We start from the raw sequence: 20573 nt of genomic DNA, 5'->3' as shown, positions 1-20573 counted from the left end.
ATAACATACGGATTAAAGAAGAAATCACAATAGGAAATGGGAAATAATTTGAACTGAATATAATGAAAATACATACCAAAATTTGTAAATAAAACATGGAGAAAATAGAAGAAAGAAAAAAGTATCTGAAAATTTAAAAAGTAAAAAACAAATATTCAGTAGAAAAAAATCAACAAAGGCAGAGTTGGTTATTTTTTATTAAACAATTTTTTTTTAATGTTTTACTTATTTTTGAGACAGACAGCATGAGCAGGAGAAGGGCAGAGACAGAGCGAAATACAAAATCCTTAGAAGGCTCCAGGCTCTGAGTTGTCAGCACAGAGTTCAACACGGGGCTTGAACCCATGAACTATGAGATCATGACCTGAGCCGAAATTGGAGGTTTAACCAACTGAGCCACCCACGCACCCCTAGAGTTGGTTCTTTATAAGACTATTAAATTGATAAACCTTGTCATGGCCATGAAAATTTGCCTCTCAGATGTGCCAGGTGGAGCTATGCTCTGAAATTCACCACTGCATTCATACTGAGGCCACATTCGCCAGGAGCACAACTGAAACAGTATGGAGACCTATTCTGGAGATATGTGGGACTCCTTTGGGCAACTTTGCTTATGGGGCAACTTTGGCTTGAGGACTCCTCTCTGGCCTTGTCAAAACTTAACCATATTGTAATCTATGCCTCTTCCTGCCCAACCTTCCTTCACTGCAACACAGGGGTCAGACCTGTACCACAATTTGACAGGTCTCCCTGCTTCCTCTGGCCCATAACTTATCTTGCCTTACAGGTGTTTCCTTCAATAAATCTCTTGATAATCTAACATCATCTAGGCATTTACTTCTTTGAAAATTAAAATTAAAATAAACTTCTAGGGAGAGTGATCAAGGAAAAGAGAAAGAGCATAAATTTAATTCCAAGATTAAGAATTAAAAAGGGAATATCACTATAGATCTGCCAGTATTTAAGAAGATGAGAGAATATTATAAATAATTTTATGTTGGATGAAAGAGACAAATTCCAAGAAAAATACAACTTTACAAAACTAACATAGGAGGACTGGGTGCCTCAGTCTGTTAAGCGTCTGACTTTGGCTCAGATCATGATCTTGCGTTGAACAAGTTTGAGCCCTGCATGGGGCTCTATGCTGACAACTCAGAGCCCGGAGCCTGTTTCAGATTCTGTGTCTCCCTCTCTCTCTGCCACTCTCCCACTCATGCCCTGTCTCTCTCTCAAAAATAAATAAAAACATTAAAAAAAAAATTTTTTTTAAAAACCTGACATAGAAAGAAAAAGAAAAAAATGAACATTCCTATTCAATTAAAAGAATCTGTAATGAAAAACCATCCAATGAACTATTCTCTTGATATTCCCTGATATTTTGATGGGTGAGCTTGTTTAAATTTTTACATAAAAACAACCTCAAGCTTATAAAACTCTCCCAGAACAGAAAAAGGGTACTTCCTAATTTACTTAATAAGGTCATCATAATGTTCATACCTAAACTAGCAATGAGGTTACAAGAAAGGAAAATATGAAACAAACTCTTTCATAACAACATTGCAAAAATCTAAGAAAAATATAATCAGATCAAATCTGATGATATATTAAAGGAACACCATGACGGGATTATCCCAAGAATGCAAAGATGGTTTACCATTCCAAAATCAAGCTGTGATTCACACATTAAAAAGGGGGGGAGGGAGGGGAAGAAAAATTATACAGTAATGTTTAAGAGATGCAGAAAAGTTATTTGATAAAATTCAACATCCTTTCATGACTAAAAATATCTTACCATCATCAAAAACAAAATTCTTTGCAAACTATTAATGCAAGGAAACTTCCTTAATCTGTTAAAGAGTATTTGTAAAGAGACTACCACAAACTGCATCCTTTTTGATGAAATACTGAAGGCTTCCCACAGGAGACTGGAATAAGACAAAGGTACTCACTACAACCATTTCAACTGTACTCATATTCATTGTGCTTCACTGTGCTGATAGTGCAGTAAGAAAAATTAATAAAATAAATACCAAGATTGGGAAAGAAGTGAAATTGTCATTACTCACAAATGATATCATTATATACATAGAAAATCCAAAAGAATCAACAGACTTATTATTACAATTAATAAATGAAAACAATGTCATTATAAAAAATTTATATACCAGTAAAACACAAACAGAAACTGAAATCTAAAAAGATGCCATTTACAAATGGATAGCATCATTCCGAGATCTGCTCTTTACCGAAATGGATCAATGATGAGAATAGATAAATCGAAGCATCAGAAGACTTTCCAGTGTCTCTGATGCGTGATCTCTGTATTTCTCTCTCTCTTTTTTTAAGTTTATTTATGTTTGAGAAAGAGTGCTCGCAAGAGGGGAAAGGGCAGAGAGAGAGGGAGAGGGAGAATCCCAAGCAGGCTCTGTGCTACCTGAGCTGAAATCAAAAGTTGGATGCTTGGGGCGCCTGGGTGGCGCAGTCGGTTGAGCGTTCAACTTCAGCCAGGTCACGATCTCGCAGTCCGTGAGTTCGCGCCCCACGTCAGGCTCTGGGCTGATGGCTCGGAGCCTGGAGCCTGTTTCCGATTCTGTGTCTCCCTCTCTCTCTGCCCCTACCCCATTCATGCTCTGTCTCTCTCTGTCCCAAAAATAAATAAAAAACGTTGAAAAAAAAAAAAAAGTTGGATGCTTAACCTACTGAGCCACCCAGGTGCGCCTGATCTCTGTAGTTCTGAGGAGCAAAAGTAATTTAAAACAATAAGGGCTTGTGTCTGGAGTTGTGAGGGTATGTGTGCATCTGTGTGTATAAAGATGACAGTAGAGGGGCTCCTGGGTGGCTCAGTTGGTTAAGCTTTCTACTCTAGGTTTTGGCTCAGGTCATGATCTCACAGTTTTGTGAGTTTGAGCTCTGCATCAGGCTCTGTGCTGACAGTGCAGAGCCTGCTTAGAATTCTCTCTCTCTCTCTCTCTCTCTCTCTGTCCTTCCCCTACTCACACAGTCTCTGTCTCTCTCAAAGTAAATTTAAAAAAAAAGTGACAGTGGATAACTGAGGACTTATTGATGGAAGAATGAGATTGGAAGTAGATATGTGTGTGTATGAAAGACTAGTCAGTTCTCAGCAATGATGAAAAGGTTTTACTACTGACTTCTATAATTATGAGTGTTTTTACACTTGATCTCAGCTCAGAATTAATTAAAAAAAGGATAGCATCAAAAATAATAAGAGGGGTGCCAGACTGGCTCAGTCAGGAGAGCATGTGACTCTTGATCTTGGGGTTGTGAGTTCAAGCCCCATGTTGAGTGTAGAGCTTACTTAAAAAAAATACAAAAAACAAATAATAGGAATCTTATAAAATCTAGGTATCTTATAAAAGTTATATATGAGACCATTACACAGAAAAAACTAACAGTTTGAGAAAAATTAAAGACCACCTAAATTAATAGAGACAGATACTCTTACGGATTAGAAAACACAATATTGTAAATATGTTAATTCTTTCCAAATTGATTTCTAGATCCAATATATAATTCAATTCAAAAAAATTCTAGTAAGAATTAAAAAGTTCAGGGGGTTAACAATTTGATTCTAAAATTTGTGTGGAAATGCAAAGGGTCAAGAAACACCAGGACAAGCTTGAAGAACAAAGTTGGAATTCTGACATTATGAAATAAAAAGACTAATTATAAGTAATCAAGACAGTGTAAACTGGTTACAAGGATAAAGAAAACAATGGAATAGAATAGTCTAGAAGAAGACTCACAGATATCAGGTAATATGAAATGTGACAAAGGTGTTAATTTATTGCAGTAAGGGAAAGGATGTTTCTTTTAATAAATGATGGTGGGCGAACTGGTTATTCATATAGGCAAAAGACATGAATTTTTCCTCTAACCCATATCACATATAAAAATTAATTCTAATTCTAGATAGACTGTGACAAATAAAGAGTAACAAATAAAAATGAGCTAGGGATACACAAAGATTTTCTTTAAAAGAATATGAAAAATACTACCCATAAGGGGAAAACATTATTAACTGGACTAAATTAAAATTAAGAGCTTTACTTATCAAAAGATACCATGAAGAGAATGAAAAGGCAAGTCACAAAGTGGGAGAATATATTTACAATACATTTATCTAACAAAAGACTTGTATGCAGACTGCAAAAGGAATTACAAATCAATAAGACAATCTAATGTGGGCGAAAGACTCCAATAGCAACTTTACAAAAGATATCTAAATACTAATAAGCAAACGAAGAGGTGCCCCACCTCACTAAATTAAGGAAATTCCAATAAAAAACACAATGAGAAACTAGAGCATACTCACCAGAATGGCTAAAATAAAAAATGAACAGTAGAATATACTGATGAAAATATAGAAAAATAAAAGCCATTCTATATACTGGTGGTGGGCATATAAATTGGTAACACCACTTTAGAAAACTAGAAGTGAAAAATGGAACTCTTCTGTATTATAACCATAGAAGTGGTTGCATGATCGTATGCATTTGTCAAAGCACACAGAACCTTGACACCATGAGGAATGAATTGTACTTATTAAAAAAACCAGCCTAGATATGAAAGGAAACCAAGATGGAATACAAACTCTTAGAAATAAACCTAACTGTATTACAAATAAGTAATGTAACCACATTGAAGTAGATGGAATAAAAGAACTAACCCAAAGTGACTTTGGATAACAGTATTTTGACTAGACTGTAGAGGGCTACAGATAAAAAGAACTGTAAACAAACACTTTAGGAAGTAAATATGTTCTTTTCTCACAAGGGTATGGGTAATTTGAAAGTACTTTAGGATGGAACAATAAGTAAATATATTTTGGATAATGAGAGCCAGAACTTCCAATGTCAGAAGAAGTTAAAAGGAATGAAAGGGTGAAGGCTAGAATGAATTCTGTTGTTAGACTGGAATCAAAGTTACCAGCAGGTTCAAACCATGTAATTTAAGTAGATAAATAGATATAGAAATAAATATAGAAGGATATGTATGCATGAGTTAATACACATACATATATTGCCAATCTATTTGCTAAAAGGGTCCCAAAGCAATGATTCTCAATTAGCAATGAGCATATCTTGCATCCAGATCTGGGTTTCTAAATAGCATTTGCTAATTATTTTTTTTTTCAACGTTTTTATTTATTTTTGGGACAGAGAGAGACAGAGCATGAACGGGGGAGGGGCAGAGAGAGAGGGAGACACAGAATCGGAAACAGGCTCCAGGCTCCGAGCCACCAGCCCAGAGCCCGACACGGGGCTCGAACTCACGGACCGCGAGATCGTGACCTGGCTGAAGTCGGACGCTTAACCGACTGCGCCACCCAGGCGCCCCTCATTTGCTAATTAAAGAAAAGAGGGATACTTGAAAAAGTAGTTGATTCCAGGACGGAACCAGGGAAAATACAAGAAATTAGAGCATCTTATGTTGTCAAAAAGTAATATATTGCTCAAAAAAGGATATTCTTAAAAATAAAGAACTTTTTTTCATGAATATCATGTATAGACACTCTGAAAGAATGCCACTTAATTTGTTCTATTCACAACATCAGCAATGTATGCCAACAAGATCATCATTTAAAACTGGTTTGGCTGTAGTATAGATAACATTTCCAAAATGATTTATGACAATATTTTGTAGGAGTAGGAGTTGTGATGATGTGCTGACATTATTATTCTTCCAGCTGCTAAAGTTGTTTTCTTTAGAGTCTGCATTTTCTATTGCACACTTTCTGTACTTTATGTCTACAAGAATTGTAAAACACATTGACCTTTTCTTATAATGTATAGCACTGAGTATTTTTAAAGAACATGAAAACTTAACTAGGAAATGGGGTGACAAGCTTCTTTAAGGTCTCAGGAACATGAAGACAAGCAGCTTCAGTAACCTCACTTACTTATAAGGAAATGACAAAGGGCACTATGATGAGACTACCTTAAATTATAAACTAATCAACTGAATTTGGTTATTTAAAATAATATATGTAGATTGCTAGTAATAGTAGATGAGTACATGACACTTTGTGAATTATCAAGAGAAAGAAGCATTCACCAAGGCTTGACTTATTCAAATACTAGATGTTTAGCTACTAAAAGGTTCTGTTTCTATCATCCTACAAAATCATAAACTTGGGCAACATTATCAAATCACCTAATCCAAAGGTTTCAAAGTGAGAGATGAAGGACAGACAGCATTGCTGTATTACCTAAAGGATCTTTACAACAATACACAACCCTATACTCCACTTCCCTCACACTCTACAAACCCCATTCTCATACATCTTCTCAAGGATGTATATTCTACTACTCTTCATAGGGATGTATCAAGTTGAAGTGAACATACTTCTATGAAGGCAGGGCTATATTTATCAAAAGCCCACCAGGTGATTCTGACATGGTAGCCCCTGTCTTCCACATGAAACTTTTGACCTAATCTATTTTCTTCCGTTTGGCAAAAATCAAAATTCAAACAGACCAGAAAGAATTCTGAAAGTATTCAGAAAAGTCTACAATTTATTCTGGAGTGGACCTATTTCATTGTGTCACATAAGAGCAAAAGTGTGAAATGCATTATTTTCAATTTAGAATAAAAATCCTATTGCTTTTTCCAACTTTTAGTGATATATGTAGTACAGAAACCTGGAGAAACATAAACTTTCTATAAAGACATATATGTCTGTATATGTGTATGTATTCTGTATATATGCATGTATATAAAATATTCATTTTTACTACAATTGTTAATATAATAAGGTATTGATATATGAAGATCTCATTAGTAATTGCTGTCCAGTAGGAAATAAAAATCTATAGTCTTAGTTTTTCTACAGTTTATAAACACAGGAATGACTTCCTTGACCTGACTCTTGTGCTACCTAACAGGTTCATTCAACATTTATTAAAAGGTTCAAAGTGTATAGAATCATATTTTCTTTCCTGCCTGTCATTCCTGGCTTCTTACTCTTATTACTTTCCAGTGCTCCCTGCCACCCCCACCCCAGCACTCCTCCAAAAAAGGTTGGAACTCAATTAGCCTGCAAGCAATGATACAATGGTTGATATGTGACAAAACTTCTCGGCAGATGGATATACAAAATGGAGACTCAACTGAAATAGAGGTGACCAAACAGGATGTTAAAGACTTTAGATTCACAGACAATTTAGCAAAGAGGAATTCAAAGAACTACATGTATAAAATAACAGAAAGTGGCTTATAGACACCATATATATCTCAAAAGGAGAAACGTCTCTAGAATTAAATACCAAGAAAACTGACTTTGTTACATTATTGCTAAATGACACAAACTTAGCAGTGATCATTTAAAAATACTCCACATTGTGAGGTTTAAGGAACAATGATTCCTAATTAGTGTTTTAATAAGTGTGTTAGCACTGCCTTGTGCCATTCTGGAATGTCACTTATGGTAAATTAAGGGATACTTTCCCTCCCCATTCTCCATTAGTATTTTAATGCTAGGAGGTGGGAAAAAGCTGATCCATATTCAAAAGCAAAGGAGGAAAAACAATAACAAATTGGCATCTCTTCTGTGAATTGCCCCACAGGCCAAGCATTTTTATGTTCTTAATCATTATTAAATGACTTAACATGACACCCAGAGCCTGGCGAATGATTGCATCCTGACATGAGAACGAATTACAAATGAAATGAAAGATCAAGCCGTATTAGAGGATTGCCTCTGGGAAATGAAAATCTTTAATTCTCTTTTATTATTGACATTTATTTGGCTGCCATGAATAACAACATAGCAAAGAGATTCAGCTATGCTTGTGCACTGAATAGCTTATCCCAGGGCTCAAAACTGCATTAACATTTATCATGTTTGCTTTTGTAGCTGACACCGCTGAACAGATTCTCTATCCATCTTGTATTTATCATGCATTGCAGATACAGTGCATCCTCTAATTTAAGTTCATTTTCATATAGTATGAAGAGTAAAGATTAGCCAATGTCTTTCCTCAAATACATTCTTGCCAGTAAGTATTCCTAAGAATGGTTTAATAGATTTCATAAAGAACAAAATGAGTTGACAAAGAAATTGAGTCACAGGAAGGGGGGGACTAATTTTAAAGATTTCAGTTTTGGGGAAATTGTATAAATTCACAATGAGGAAGACACTTGTACACTATGTATATCTAGAATATATAAAGCCTTAAAATAAATGTCTCCAGAAAGAGCAACCAAGTAGAATTTTATGAATCTGAAGGCAGTACTACAGTCCTGTAAGATAAGAAGTCTCCATGTTTTTCACTTTTCCAAGCAGTGTTCATTGCTAAGACAGGAACAGGCCACCTACTACATGAAGACAATCCAGATAGTTATTATCAATGCAGGGATATCTTTTCATGATTTATTTCTTTTCTCTCTTGCACAAATTAACAGCGTGGCTTTTTCTGTCACAACAATTAAAGATTATATGGTACCTGATGCCTTTGCTCATATGGTCCTCTTCACTCATATGACTAGATTGCTCTCCTTGCTTTAAATCCTTCCTAGAATTCAAGGCTTAGCAAGGATATCAATGTATCTTAGGAAAATTACTTAGTATCTCTGATCTTGATTGAAAATTAGTTTTTATTTTTCTGTCTTTCTGTTTTTTTATACTTTTAATCACGGAAAAATTGTAAATATATACACAAGTGGAAGTAATAACATAATGACCACCCCACATATACCCATCACCATTTCATTTATAACTCCACTATTTGTCACTCACTGGATTATTTTGAAATAAATATATTTTTTAAGTTTGTTTGTTTGTTTATTTATTTATTTTAGACAAAGAGCATGTGTGAACAGGGGAGGAGCAGAGAGAGTGAGACAGAATCCCGAGCAGGCTCCGTGCTGTCAGCACAAACCTCCACGTGGGTCTTGAACTCATGAACTGTGAGATCATGACCTGAGCCGAGATCAGAGTTGGATGCTCAACTGACTAAGCCACCCAGGCACTCCTGAAATAAATATTTTTTAAGTAAGCGTTTGAATCTTGTTTTTGACAATTCTAAAGTAAGAAAGTTGGAATGAATAAATTCTAAGGCCTCTTCTTACCCAAAATTGACACTCATTTCTTTTTTTGACCCTTTTCAGGCTTAAATATTAAATTCAAGAAAAATTCACTATAACATCTTTCTTTTGGCTTTATTGATCAGTCTCCTTTCTGAGTCAATACAACCCATATAATCTGTACCAATAATGAATAAGTGTAATTTTACTTCTTTGTATTTACATTTTTATGTGTATTAATTTTATTTCCTAGTTAGATGTTTAAGGCTTATATCTTGAATTTCTGTTTAGCAGTATATTGAAAAAACACAAAGGTAATAATTGCTACTGTTTATAATAATTATTAGTTAACTGACAAGTTTTAATCTTACTGGTTCACACAGAATTAACAGGTTTATATTTGGCTTGAATAGTTTTCATCACACTAATGATATTAATCATTTTAACCAATAAAATATTTGTTTACTAGATGAAACTCCTATATCTGTAAGATAAGTGAGGTTTTCTTCTTGAAGTTTAAAACTGAGGAAGTAACTTATCTGTGGATTTTATTTGTTCATAATTGGATAAATTCATTTAAGCAAGTACAGGAATTTACTAAGTAAAACTTTTTTTTTAGGAAAGACATGATTAGACTGACAATATTCCCAAAATATTAAAGTAAATAAACTAAATCAAAGTGGATTTACTCAACTGAATTTTAATAAATTACCTTCTTGAAAATGAAATCTTTTCTACTGAGATAGAAGGTAGGTTTACTTATTAAAATAAGAACAGAGGCATCTGGGTGGCTCAGTAGGTTAAGTGTCCAACTTCGGCTCAGGTTATGATATTACAGTTTGTGAGTTCAAGCCCCGCATGTGCTCCATGCTGATGGTGTAGAGACTGCTTGAGATTCTCTCTCTCCCTCTCTTTCTCTGCCCCTCTCCTGCTTTCTCTCTCTCTCAAAATAAATAAGTAAACTTAAAATAAATTAAAATAAAAACACTACAAAAGGTACATTTTCACAGAAATAGAACAAACAACCTTAAAATTTATACAGAACCACAAAAAGTGTCTGGGCGGGGGGAGGGGAGGGTAAAAATAGTAAAAAAGAACCCCAACCAACTAACCATCAAAAGAAATACATAAGACCCTATATAGTCAAAGCAATCTTGAGAAAGAAGAACAAGGCTGGAGGCATCACACTTCCTGATTTCAAACTATATTAGATCTAGTAATCAAATCAGTATGGTACTTACATAAAAACAGACAGACACATGTATCAATGGAACATAACAGAGAGTCCAGAAATAAACCCATCCCTAAATGATTAATCAATTTATGACAAAAAAGTAAAAAATATACAATGGGTAAGGGACAGTCTTCAATAGATGGTGCTGGGAAAATTGTACAGCCACATGCAAAAGAACGAAACTAGATCATTATTATGGATGGTCAACAGGTACACAAAAAGATGCTCAACATCAGCAATCATCAGGGAAATGCAAATCAAAACCACAATGAGATATCACCTCACAGCTGTTAGGATGCCTATTATCAAAAAGATAAGAAATAAATGTTGGTGAGGACACGGAGAAAAAGAAACACTTATGTACTCTTGGTGGGACTGTAAATTGGTGCAGTCGCTATAGAAAAACAGTATGAACGTTCCTCAAAAAATTAAAAATAGAACTACCATATGATCTGCAATTCCATTTCTGGGTATTTATCCAAAAGAAACAAAAACACTAACTCAAAAAGAAATCTATGCCCCCATGTTCATTGCAGCACTATTTATAATAGCTAAGACAATAGCTAAGTATCCAATGGACACAGACACAATGGAATATCAGTCAGCCATAAAAAAAAGAGAAGAAAATCCTGCCATTTAAACAATATGAATGAACCTTGAGGGCATTATACAAAGTGAAATCACTCAGAGAAAGAAAGAAAATACTGTATGATCTCACTTGTATGTGGAATCTAAAACAAAGAAACAAACAAAAAATAAAAAAACCCCAAAACTGAACTCATAAATACAGACAACAGATAGGTGTTTGCCAAAGGCAGGGGTGGGGATGGGGTCAGTGAAATGCATGAAGGTGGTAAAAAAACAGAAAAGAAAGTATGCTATTTTCAAATAAATTATAATATCAAGAATATAGAATTTTGTTACAATTAATCTTCATAATACTGGGTTTCTCATACAATTTCCACATGTACCTGTAGCCATTATAGTATCCTCTCTTCCTTGGGTGAAAATCACGATTCGCTGCCTCTTCGGATTCACCTTTGGCAGAGCTTGTGTCTTTTTGGCTATTTCTTTAATGTCTTCAGTCTATTAATAGAGAAGAGGAAAAAGTTCTCATAACCAGTACAATAAAGCAAAACTTACTAGTAGTTTAAGGATTTAGCTTCTCATGCTCAAAATAGGAGAGATATGTACCCCTACTATAAGAATTTTAACTACATACAAAAGTAAATAGAATAGTACAATAACCTCCAAGGAACCCACCATCAAGTTGAAAACATTTTATTTATTTTTTTAAAAAGTTTATTCATTTATTTTGAAAGAAAGAAAGAGTGTGACCATGAGCAGGGGAGGGGCAGAGAGAGAGAGGGAGAGAGAGAATCCCAAGCTGATGCTAGGCCCAATTCTACAAACTGTGAGATCATGACCTGAGCTGAAATCAAGAGTCAGCCCCTTAAACAACCTAGCCACCCAAGTGGCCCCAACAATTTTAAATTTGTGATAATTTTTATCTATAGTTTTACCCACTTGCCTTTCATATTATTCTCAAGCAAATCCCAGATACAAAATAATGTTATCCATAAATGTTTTATTATGTATCCCTGAGAGGTAATGGTTTAAACATAACCACATACTAGTATATTTTTTTAAATTAATAATTTCTTTTTTTTTCAACGTTTATTTATTTTTGCGACAGAGAGAGACAGAGCATGAACGGGGGAGGGGCAGAGAGAGAGGGAGACACAGAATGGGAAACAGGCTCCAGGCTCTGAGCCATCAGCCCAGAGCCCGACGCGGGGCTCGGACTCACAGACCGCGAGATCGTGACCTGGCTGAAGTCGGACGCTTAACCGACTGCGCCACCCAGGCGCCCCATAAATTAATAATTTCTTAATAGCAGCAAATAGCCAATATTCAAATTTCCAGTTAAAGAGAGATTTGTAAAAAATAAAAAAGGAATATTGAATTATTTTAGAGGTTTACAGAATTATGCTGACTCTGGAAATAATGTTGCTAAAATGCCAAAATTTTCAAAGAAAAATGAAAGAGATGCTATTTCCTACAGACTTAATTTTATTTAAAGAAGATAAAGTTAAAAACATAACAAATTAATTCTAGAAAACTGATGCTATTTTTCACATCACATAGGCCATGAAGTTTTACATCTTAACTGTTCTGACTTGAAATCTAACTCTTGAGCTATTATCAGTAGGATTCTTGGAATCATGTTTTCAGCAATTTTAAAATAATTAAAAAATCCATGTCTGAATTCAGTGGCCCTCTAAACCATGCATGGTTTGGCCTTTTTGGTACTCTCTCGTGTGTAGTTTCAAACAGTTATGGAGAGAGAAACACATACTAGAGGAGAAATATATGAGTGGTATCAAGGAAGTGAATTAGAATATACAGGACAGAAAAATTTAGGTAATCAAGGTAGACAAGTCATAATGGTTACAAAGAACATCAGCAACTATGACATTTTTAAAGGTATGAAAATCTTTAGTGAAATATTCGATGTTGTTTGTTCACTACATACTTAAGAAATTCCAGATAATACATGCATCCAAGCTTCTACTGCACCTAACGTGACGATTCCGGACCACTGATGTTTTTGAAAAGAATAGCCACGTATGGTAAGACAATGCTGCTGACCTTTCAAACATGCTGACTGTTTCACTTTGGGTTGCTTATTTTAGAACAAAACTAAGCCTGAACTCTGATATCTGAGAAAAGGAATTCCCTCAGTTTTAGGGAAAGACTATCAGAAATGACTAGTAACAGCTGAAAGGACTAAAAAAAAGAAAAACAAAGGCCACATAATGACATTTTCACTCTCTCAAATAAATGTATACATTAATTAAAATGACTGACATAGGGACGCCTGGGTGGCGCAGTCGGTTAAGCGTCCGACTTCAGCCAGGTCACGATCTCGCGGTCCGTGAGTTCGAGCCCCGCGTCGGGCTCTGGGCTGATGGCTCAGAGCCTGGAGCCTGTTTCCGATTCTGTGTCTCTCTCTCTCTCTGCCCCTCCCCCGTTCATGCTCTGTCTCTCTCTGTCCCAAAAATAAATAAACGTTGAAAAAAAAATTAAAAAAAAAAATGACTGATATATATTCCCCCAATCTCCTTAGCACACTTAAGTTTTACTACTGTCGATTTTTGCTTGATTGGGTACAGTTCATATTTAATAAAGATAAAGGGGCAAAGCCCAGAGCCACATTCAATCAATCAATCATCATCAGAATCCGATGTATGTAGTGGATGTTTTTTAAATAGAGGTCTTTCTTCAATGTGGTATAAGGAATAAATTAAGAATGAGATTCCACAGTTGTCTTCTGGCCAATGGGAAGATATATATATTTTATGGGAGTTTGAGTAACTTAATCAAAGAAACCTTTCTTATGTCTCAAATTAAATTTTATAAAACTGGCAATTCAAGATTGAAATAAATTTCCCAAATATAAAACACAAATCTTTACAGAATGGTTAAACTTTATTCTAATTGTATCCATGTCCACGGTTCATACAAAATCCTTCTGTCACTCTGGAATCACTGTCAGTAATACCAGATCTAAATTTCTTACTGTGCCTCAAAGAGCCACTGCTTTGGCTTCAATAGTTGAGCCCAATCTAGGATGGAAACTTTTCTTAAAACCTCAATTTTGTTTTCTCAAAGTTATATCTTCCTAGTTCTGCAGCCACCCCCACCTCCCCATAGATTCTTCTCTCTTATACTTGTGCTAGCATCTTAACAGAATTATGAAATTACAAGGACTTGAGAGTGTGACACACCTAGATCTGTGTACTTTGAGTAGGTAAATAAACCTTTGTGAGGCTGCACTTCCTCATCTATAAAACTAAGAAAATATTTATGCTAAAAGATGTTGGGAAGTGGGGTGCCTGGGTGGCTCAGACAGTTAAGTGTCCAATTCCTGGTTCCAGCTCATCTTGCAGTTTGTGGGTTCGAGTTCTGATATCTGTGCTGATACCATGCAAAGTGCTTGGGATTCTCTCTCTCTCCCTCTCTCTGTCTCTCCTTTGCTCTTTCTCTCTCAAAATAAATAAATAAACATTTTAAAAAAGAAAGAAATATGCTTAGAATTAGTGGGCAAAAATTTGAAGAGAATCAGGATATGTGCATAGTCTCAAAGTATTTCCCCTAAGATACTTACTCATTACAAATTTTAATTAGTAGGTGAAACAAGATTTTTGTACAGTCCCCAAATATCATCAAGATGTTTATTAAATGCAGTGATAAAATAGTAACTTTATAAAAAATAAACTGGCAAATACCACCTTAACCCAGTGACGAAAGTTAATGTCACCAACAATAAGTAAGACAAATAAGTAAGACAATGGGACATCATTTATATTCCTGATAATGATGCACTGAGAAGGGCAAATCACCTCTGTGGTATTTCTGGCAAAATTGCATACCCTCAACTTAATTAACAGAAAATATCAGAGAAACTCAAATTGAGGGATATTCTATAAAATGATTGACAAATATTCTTCAAAAGGATCAAGATCATGAACAAGAAAAGAATGAGAAACTGTCACAGATAGGAAGAGACAAAGGAGACATGACAAATGCAATTTGTTTTCCTGGATTAGATTCTTGAACAGAGAAAAGAAATTAAGAGGAAACTGGTGAAATCAGAATAAGGACTGTAGTTCAGTTACCAGTATCACACTAATGTTAATTTTCTGGTTTTGATCAATATACCTTCACCTGTGTAAGATGTTACATTAGGGAAAGCTGAGTGTACTAGTTTTGCAAATTTTCTAAGTCTAGAATTATTTCTAGAATTATTTCAAAATAAAAAGTTGAAAATAATTGTTGTGAGGATGAAAGAAGGTAAGTGAAAGAGCTTAATGCCATATTTAACAAGTGCTAAGTACTTAATAAATGTTCATTTCTTTCCTCTAATAACCATCTTTAATACTCTCCAAAACTCATATCCTGCGGTTGCCCCAAAATCTCTAGAAAGGACTTCAAGAGTTTTGAGTATTGGGAATTCAATTATAGTATCTAATAAGGGAGGAGAAAAAGGAAAAAGGGGAAAAAGTAGAAGAAAGCTCATATAATTTAGTTATGAGCCATGTATGTAGCTCTAAAGTGCTCATTAAATCTTAACTTCTATGGCAGTAGGTATTATTACTATATCCTCATTTTGTAGGTGAAGACATTGAGTCACGGAGAAGTTAAGAAGCTTCTTAAGGTCATAAATATTCTAAGTGTACAACCAGGGCTAGCATCTACAAAGCCTGACTCCAGAAATTATACCCTTAACCAATATTCCATGCTCCACAGATTATACTGCTTCTTTGAATTCTGGCAATGTGTTTTCTGTTGTTATCACAAAATGATAGCATGTTCAATTGAAATCATTTTTCTGTCACATGCACAAGTCACTGATGATCCTGTATTTAAGTTTGCTATTTTTTTCCTCTTAATTATTCTGGCTTGTATTTTACCCTAGTGATTTCAGTTTTTAACTTTCAAGATATTTTTCATTTTCCAAGGTCATTTGGAAATCTAATCTCCTCCTCCAATATGTTAGGATGTGAGAAAGAAAGAAGTGTAGTTTGTATAGTAAAGAGTACAAGACTTAAAGAGCTGGCTCTGGTTCTGGCTCCATTATATATTAGCTATGTGTGATCCTGCACAAGTCATGTAGCCTATTTTCCATCTGTTGAACTGATAGGGCAATACATGCCCCACTGAAACCCAAAAGGCTTGTGTGAATATTAAATGTATTAATTATATGTTGGAAAAGGTTTCATAAACTGTGAAGCATTTTATAAATGCTAAATTATGCTTTTATTGTCACTGGTGATCACACACCTTAAATTTAGCATTGTCTTCCAAATTAAAGAATATACCCTCTTCATTCCATTTTTAACAAGCTGATGATCCACATGTTAATACTGTCACAATCTACCTACTCCTAGAGAATACCAATTGTGGGGCTCCCACAGTGCCTCACTTAACCATATCACATTCTTTTGTTTTCCAAATAGAAACTCCTATAATAATTATGGTGCGCACATGATGTGTCAGTGTCCAGTCTTATCTCCTACTACCTCTTTCTCCTCTCTTCATTCCAGGCACATTGGCCTTCTCTCAGCTCTTGGACTACACAGTACATTATGCTCCTTCTCCTTTGGGGGACTGTGTACTCTTGTTCCCTCTGTTTGAAATTTGTTTCCCTGTTGTTTCTTTGTTTTGTTTTTTTCTGTCAATGCTAGATATCCATATTTTTCAAGTTTTACTTTCCTCAGAGAGTCATTCTATGACTATCATATCTAAAATAAGAACCCCTCCCATGTTCTCCTTCACAGTATACTCTCTGGTCACTTCTATCTTGAGTTTAGGGTCTATCAGGGTGTTAGGCCCAGAGTTAGTGCTCAGTAACTATTTACTGAATGAACAAATGATTAAATGAAGATAATTAAAAGACTATCTTATCTCTTTCTGTTAATCTACTGTTTTAAAACTGTCCTCTTTGGGGCGCCTGGGTGGCTCAGTCGGTTAAGCGTCCGACTTCAGCTCAGGTCACGATCTCACGGTCCGTGAGTTCGAGCCCCGCGTCGGGCTCTGGGCTGATGGCTCAGAGCCTGGAGCCTGCTTCCGATTCTGTGTCTCCCTCTGTCTCTGCCTCTCTCCCATTCATGCTCTGTCTCTCTCTGTCTCAAAAATAAATAAAAACGTTAAAAAAAATTAAAAAAAAATAAAACTGTCCTCTTTGAGGGCACCTGTTGGGATGAGCACTGGGTGTTGTATGGAAACCAATTTGACAATAAAATATATTTAATAAAAAAAAAAAAACTGTCCTCTTTGGGGACTTAGTCACCTAGAAAAGCTGCATTGTACTCTCTTAGCCAGCAGGACCTAACTTAGTGTCTTATTTCCAGAAACTCTAGGTGATCATTCATTGTATCCTTTGCATTTGTGAGGAACACAAGAACCTCAGAAAAATTTTGGAGAATTCTTTGGGAATCAATACCTCCTGAATACTCTATGGACTTTCTATCCAATGCTGATCAATGGAATTTTCTGTGATGGTAGATATGATCTATATCTGTACTAATATGGCAGTCCCAAGCTACAAAGGCTATAGAGAGCACTTGAAATCTGTCTACTGAGATTTAGGAACTGAATTTTAAATTTTATTTAATTTTAATTAATTTTGTGGCTAACAGATGCTGTATTGGATAGCACAATTCAAAACTTTCCTGTCTCAGTGGTATAAGATCATACAGTCATCAATGGTCAGATACAGATTACAAGCCTAGGATCCTCTGGATAGAGTCAGGGGCTGTGGGGAAGTTGGAAAAGGGAAAACGATTGCTTTGTTTTCTCTATGGTCAGAAGTAATGTAACTTAGAGATCTAAAATAAAACTAAAATTCATTGCTTGGAGTAAAACTGAATAAATGACTCAGCAGAGAAGGTATGTATTATTTTCATCATTTGGCACATAGTCTATTGCACAAAGGACGAAAATACAAAGAATATTATATTTAAGTTTTGGAGGTATTTTCTTTATTTAATTTAAATCAATTTTCAATACTGCTTTTAAAAGGTTTAATAATGAAACATATTTTTAAGTATCTTATTTTTATTTGGGTTCTAAAAATATAAACCTTTAATTGGTTCAGTTCAAGATAAAGTAGATTTAAAAACACATTGCAGTCTGAACTGATTTTCCAGAATAATAAAAGGCCTCATGAAACTTTTTACCTCAAGAATTGTCATTTTAAATTCTTAGCAGGTCTGTCATTTGAATCAGGCACTACGCAATTTTCCATCATATATATATATATATATATATATATCTCCTCTCTCTTCTGCTTTGTGCTTTGCCCAGCTCCAGTTTTTATCTCATTCTCCAGTGCTCTCCTAAGCTGCCTCTTCTTACTGAAAATTGCCCAATTCATTTTAAAGATTAAAGATTTTTTAAAAAAGAAAGATTATCTAAAATTTGCAGAGAAGCTAACCAGAATATCATAAACAATGCTACTGAAGATATTTCCTGATAAATAAATACTGGTTATTTTTAGAGGCTTTTGGACTGGTCTGTTAACAGACATATCACTAGTTGCAATATTCAGTGGCTTTGGGAACTGATTGGGATTTATAATAGAAATGATGGTAGAACAGCAGAGCCAGTAGAAAAAAAAATGCTCACCTTTCTTTTTAATCTTTTCATTTCTTTCCTCACTCGTGCCCCAGTTTAGAGGTAAAATTAAAGTTGAGAGGGATAAAATGCAGATTTTGTCTAGTTTGTCACAGTAGACCTGAGAGCACTGACACATTTCTATAGGTATTACACTTGATCTTAGCCAAAAGGCTGAGAAGTGATTCTATAGATATTAAAGTGTTAAGATAAAGTGATTTATTCTTTTTTGATTCTTTAAAAACACGAAGCTTCAAACTTATGCTTTCCTATTACTGTCTAATGGACTAAGGAAAATTTAATGACATTTTAAAATCACTGAATTCCTCTAGATAGGATTCCACATATGGGTTACATTTATTAACAAAAATATTCTACTCATGGCTCTTATATATTCTACAATGCTTGGAGTATTTTCGGAAACTCATGAAGGGAAACATCAAGACATGGTGTGCTTTATCTAATTTAACATATTACTGTCAACATTACCAACAGAGCAGTTTTGCTATGTTAGAAGGTAGTAAGATATACTATTATAAACATCATCACTTGGTTTATCTGCTGTAATCAATTATGGCAGATTTATGGTAAAAAGAAACAATTCTAGAATCAGTAAATAAGAATTAATGCAAAGGTTAATATGATGCCAGTTAGTAGAAAACAGAAAAAGTTAGTTTGCATAGGATCTAGTTTTTTCATAGAATACTTATACCACAAATTCAATGTCTTCCTCCAGGAAGAGGAAGCTTTATGTCTGGCTGTCAAGTCCTATGTATGACATGGATAACATGCATGTGTATTACTCTGTTGCTCGATAATGAATCTTCCCTTAGTACATTTAAATAACTGTTCCATCACAAATTCATACGACACTTTTCTCTGAACAGTTCAAAGTGAGATTACTGATACATCCAATCAATGCTCACAGGTTTTCTAGATGGTCAACAATACTGAGCATGTAAATAGTTAGTTTAATTTTTTAAAATTACTACCATGCAACATTCCAAGTTGCTGTACAGAACACAGCATTCTACATAGTTCTGTCTCAATATATATGAGAGTCATAAAACTTATAAACTCAGTTTATGAATTCTCTGTCAGTTAACCTGGGTTCAGATTAAAGTCAATGTTTTCTAATAATCAACTGGAAGATAGATATTATATAGATAAAAACATGGTGTTATCTGTCTTAATTTTGCCAACAACAACCACATGGAGTTTTGAATCTTGACAGCTAATACTTCTACTAGGAAAACAAAATTAGGACCTAGAAATTAAAACCAATTATTGATATTTGGTTTCAGAAAATTTATATACATTTATGCAAGAAAAAGAGAGAGAGTGAGAGAAGAAAAAAGAAGATTAAAACAGGAAGTTTATATGAGTGGGATTTAAATTAATCAGTCCCTAACAACTGTTAAGTACAACCTTTGGAAATTAATTTGCATAATGATAATCTACATGTGGTAGGGGTGAAATTATTTAAATGACATTATATTTCACTATTTAGTCTTGCTCCACCACTGCTTTAGCAGTGAATCCTTATGAAATGTAATACAGCTAATGAGGTAGCTTTTTAACTGAACAAACTGACAGGCCCCATATCTGCAGAGGCAGCTTGAAACCGTGCCCAACCTCTTGGCTTCCCAAGAGGCTTTTCAAAATTCAATAAATAACATCTGTAGGCGATGTTGGGTGCAGACCTAGCAGAGTGCGTCATAACACTGTGCTGGCAGAACAAAGAAACCATGACGACTGCCAAGTTTCCATGGCAACTGCTGCGAGGCTCTGAGAGTATAATAGCACATCAATCACTGTCCAAAAGAACTTCATTATCAGCTAGAAAAAACCTTTAGGATCTGTTTAGTGTGCAATTGTGGGTTAACTCACCTCAAAGCCTTGCTCTCTAGCAAAAGTGGCAGCTTCCTGAAATAAAAAAAAAGAACAGTTAATTATAAAGTGCTAGGTAATGAAGAAATAATCCATTTTGAAACTCATTCATACAGTCTTCTTTTTACACAATTATCTCAATATACCCACATAGTTCAATTTTTATTCTTACGCCAAAAAAGATTTCTTTTTCCCTTGGCATGAAAAAAAAAAAAAGGCAGCA

The 20573-nt window shown here is 34.9% G+C and overlaps 1 protein-coding gene and 2 non-coding genes across 6 annotated transcripts in view; 2 read left to right on the top strand and 1 right to left on the bottom strand.

Moving 5' to 3' along the window:
* Positions 1-20573, bottom strand: part of ADK (adenosine kinase) — a 530009-nt gene that overhangs the window by 90943 nt on the left and 418493 nt on the right. For all 4 annotated transcript variants that reach the window (XM_040485454.1, XM_040485456.1, XM_040485455.1 and 1 more), the window contains 2 exons: positions 20351-20386; positions 11251-11365 (listed from right to left, as the gene is read on the bottom strand). In XM_040485454.1, coding sequence (XP_040341388.1) covers positions 11251-11365; positions 20351-20386 — 151 coding nt within the window. The remainder of the gene's footprint in view (positions 1-11250; positions 11366-20350; positions 20387-20573) is intronic.
* LOC121037594 (small nucleolar RNA U2-19) lies at positions 2254-2333 on the top strand. Its single transcript, XR_005793867.1, has one exon. It is a non-coding gene; the product is annotated as a small nucleolar RNA U2-19 (small nucleolar RNA).
* Positions 3120-3189, top strand: LOC121037593 (small nucleolar RNA U2-30). Its single transcript, XR_005793866.1, has one exon. It is a non-coding gene; the product is annotated as a small nucleolar RNA U2-30 (small nucleolar RNA).

The sequence above is a fragment of the Herpailurus yagouaroundi genome, unplaced genomic scaffold (genome assembly GCF_014898765.1).
Source record: "Herpailurus yagouaroundi ecotype Mexico unplaced genomic scaffold, PumYag 163, whole genome shotgun sequence".
Taxonomy (NCBI): Eukaryota; Metazoa; Chordata; class Mammalia; order Carnivora; family Felidae; genus Herpailurus; species Herpailurus yagouaroundi.
Note: the sequence above shows the minus strand (reverse complement) of the source record. Positions and strands in the feature narration are given on the sequence as shown.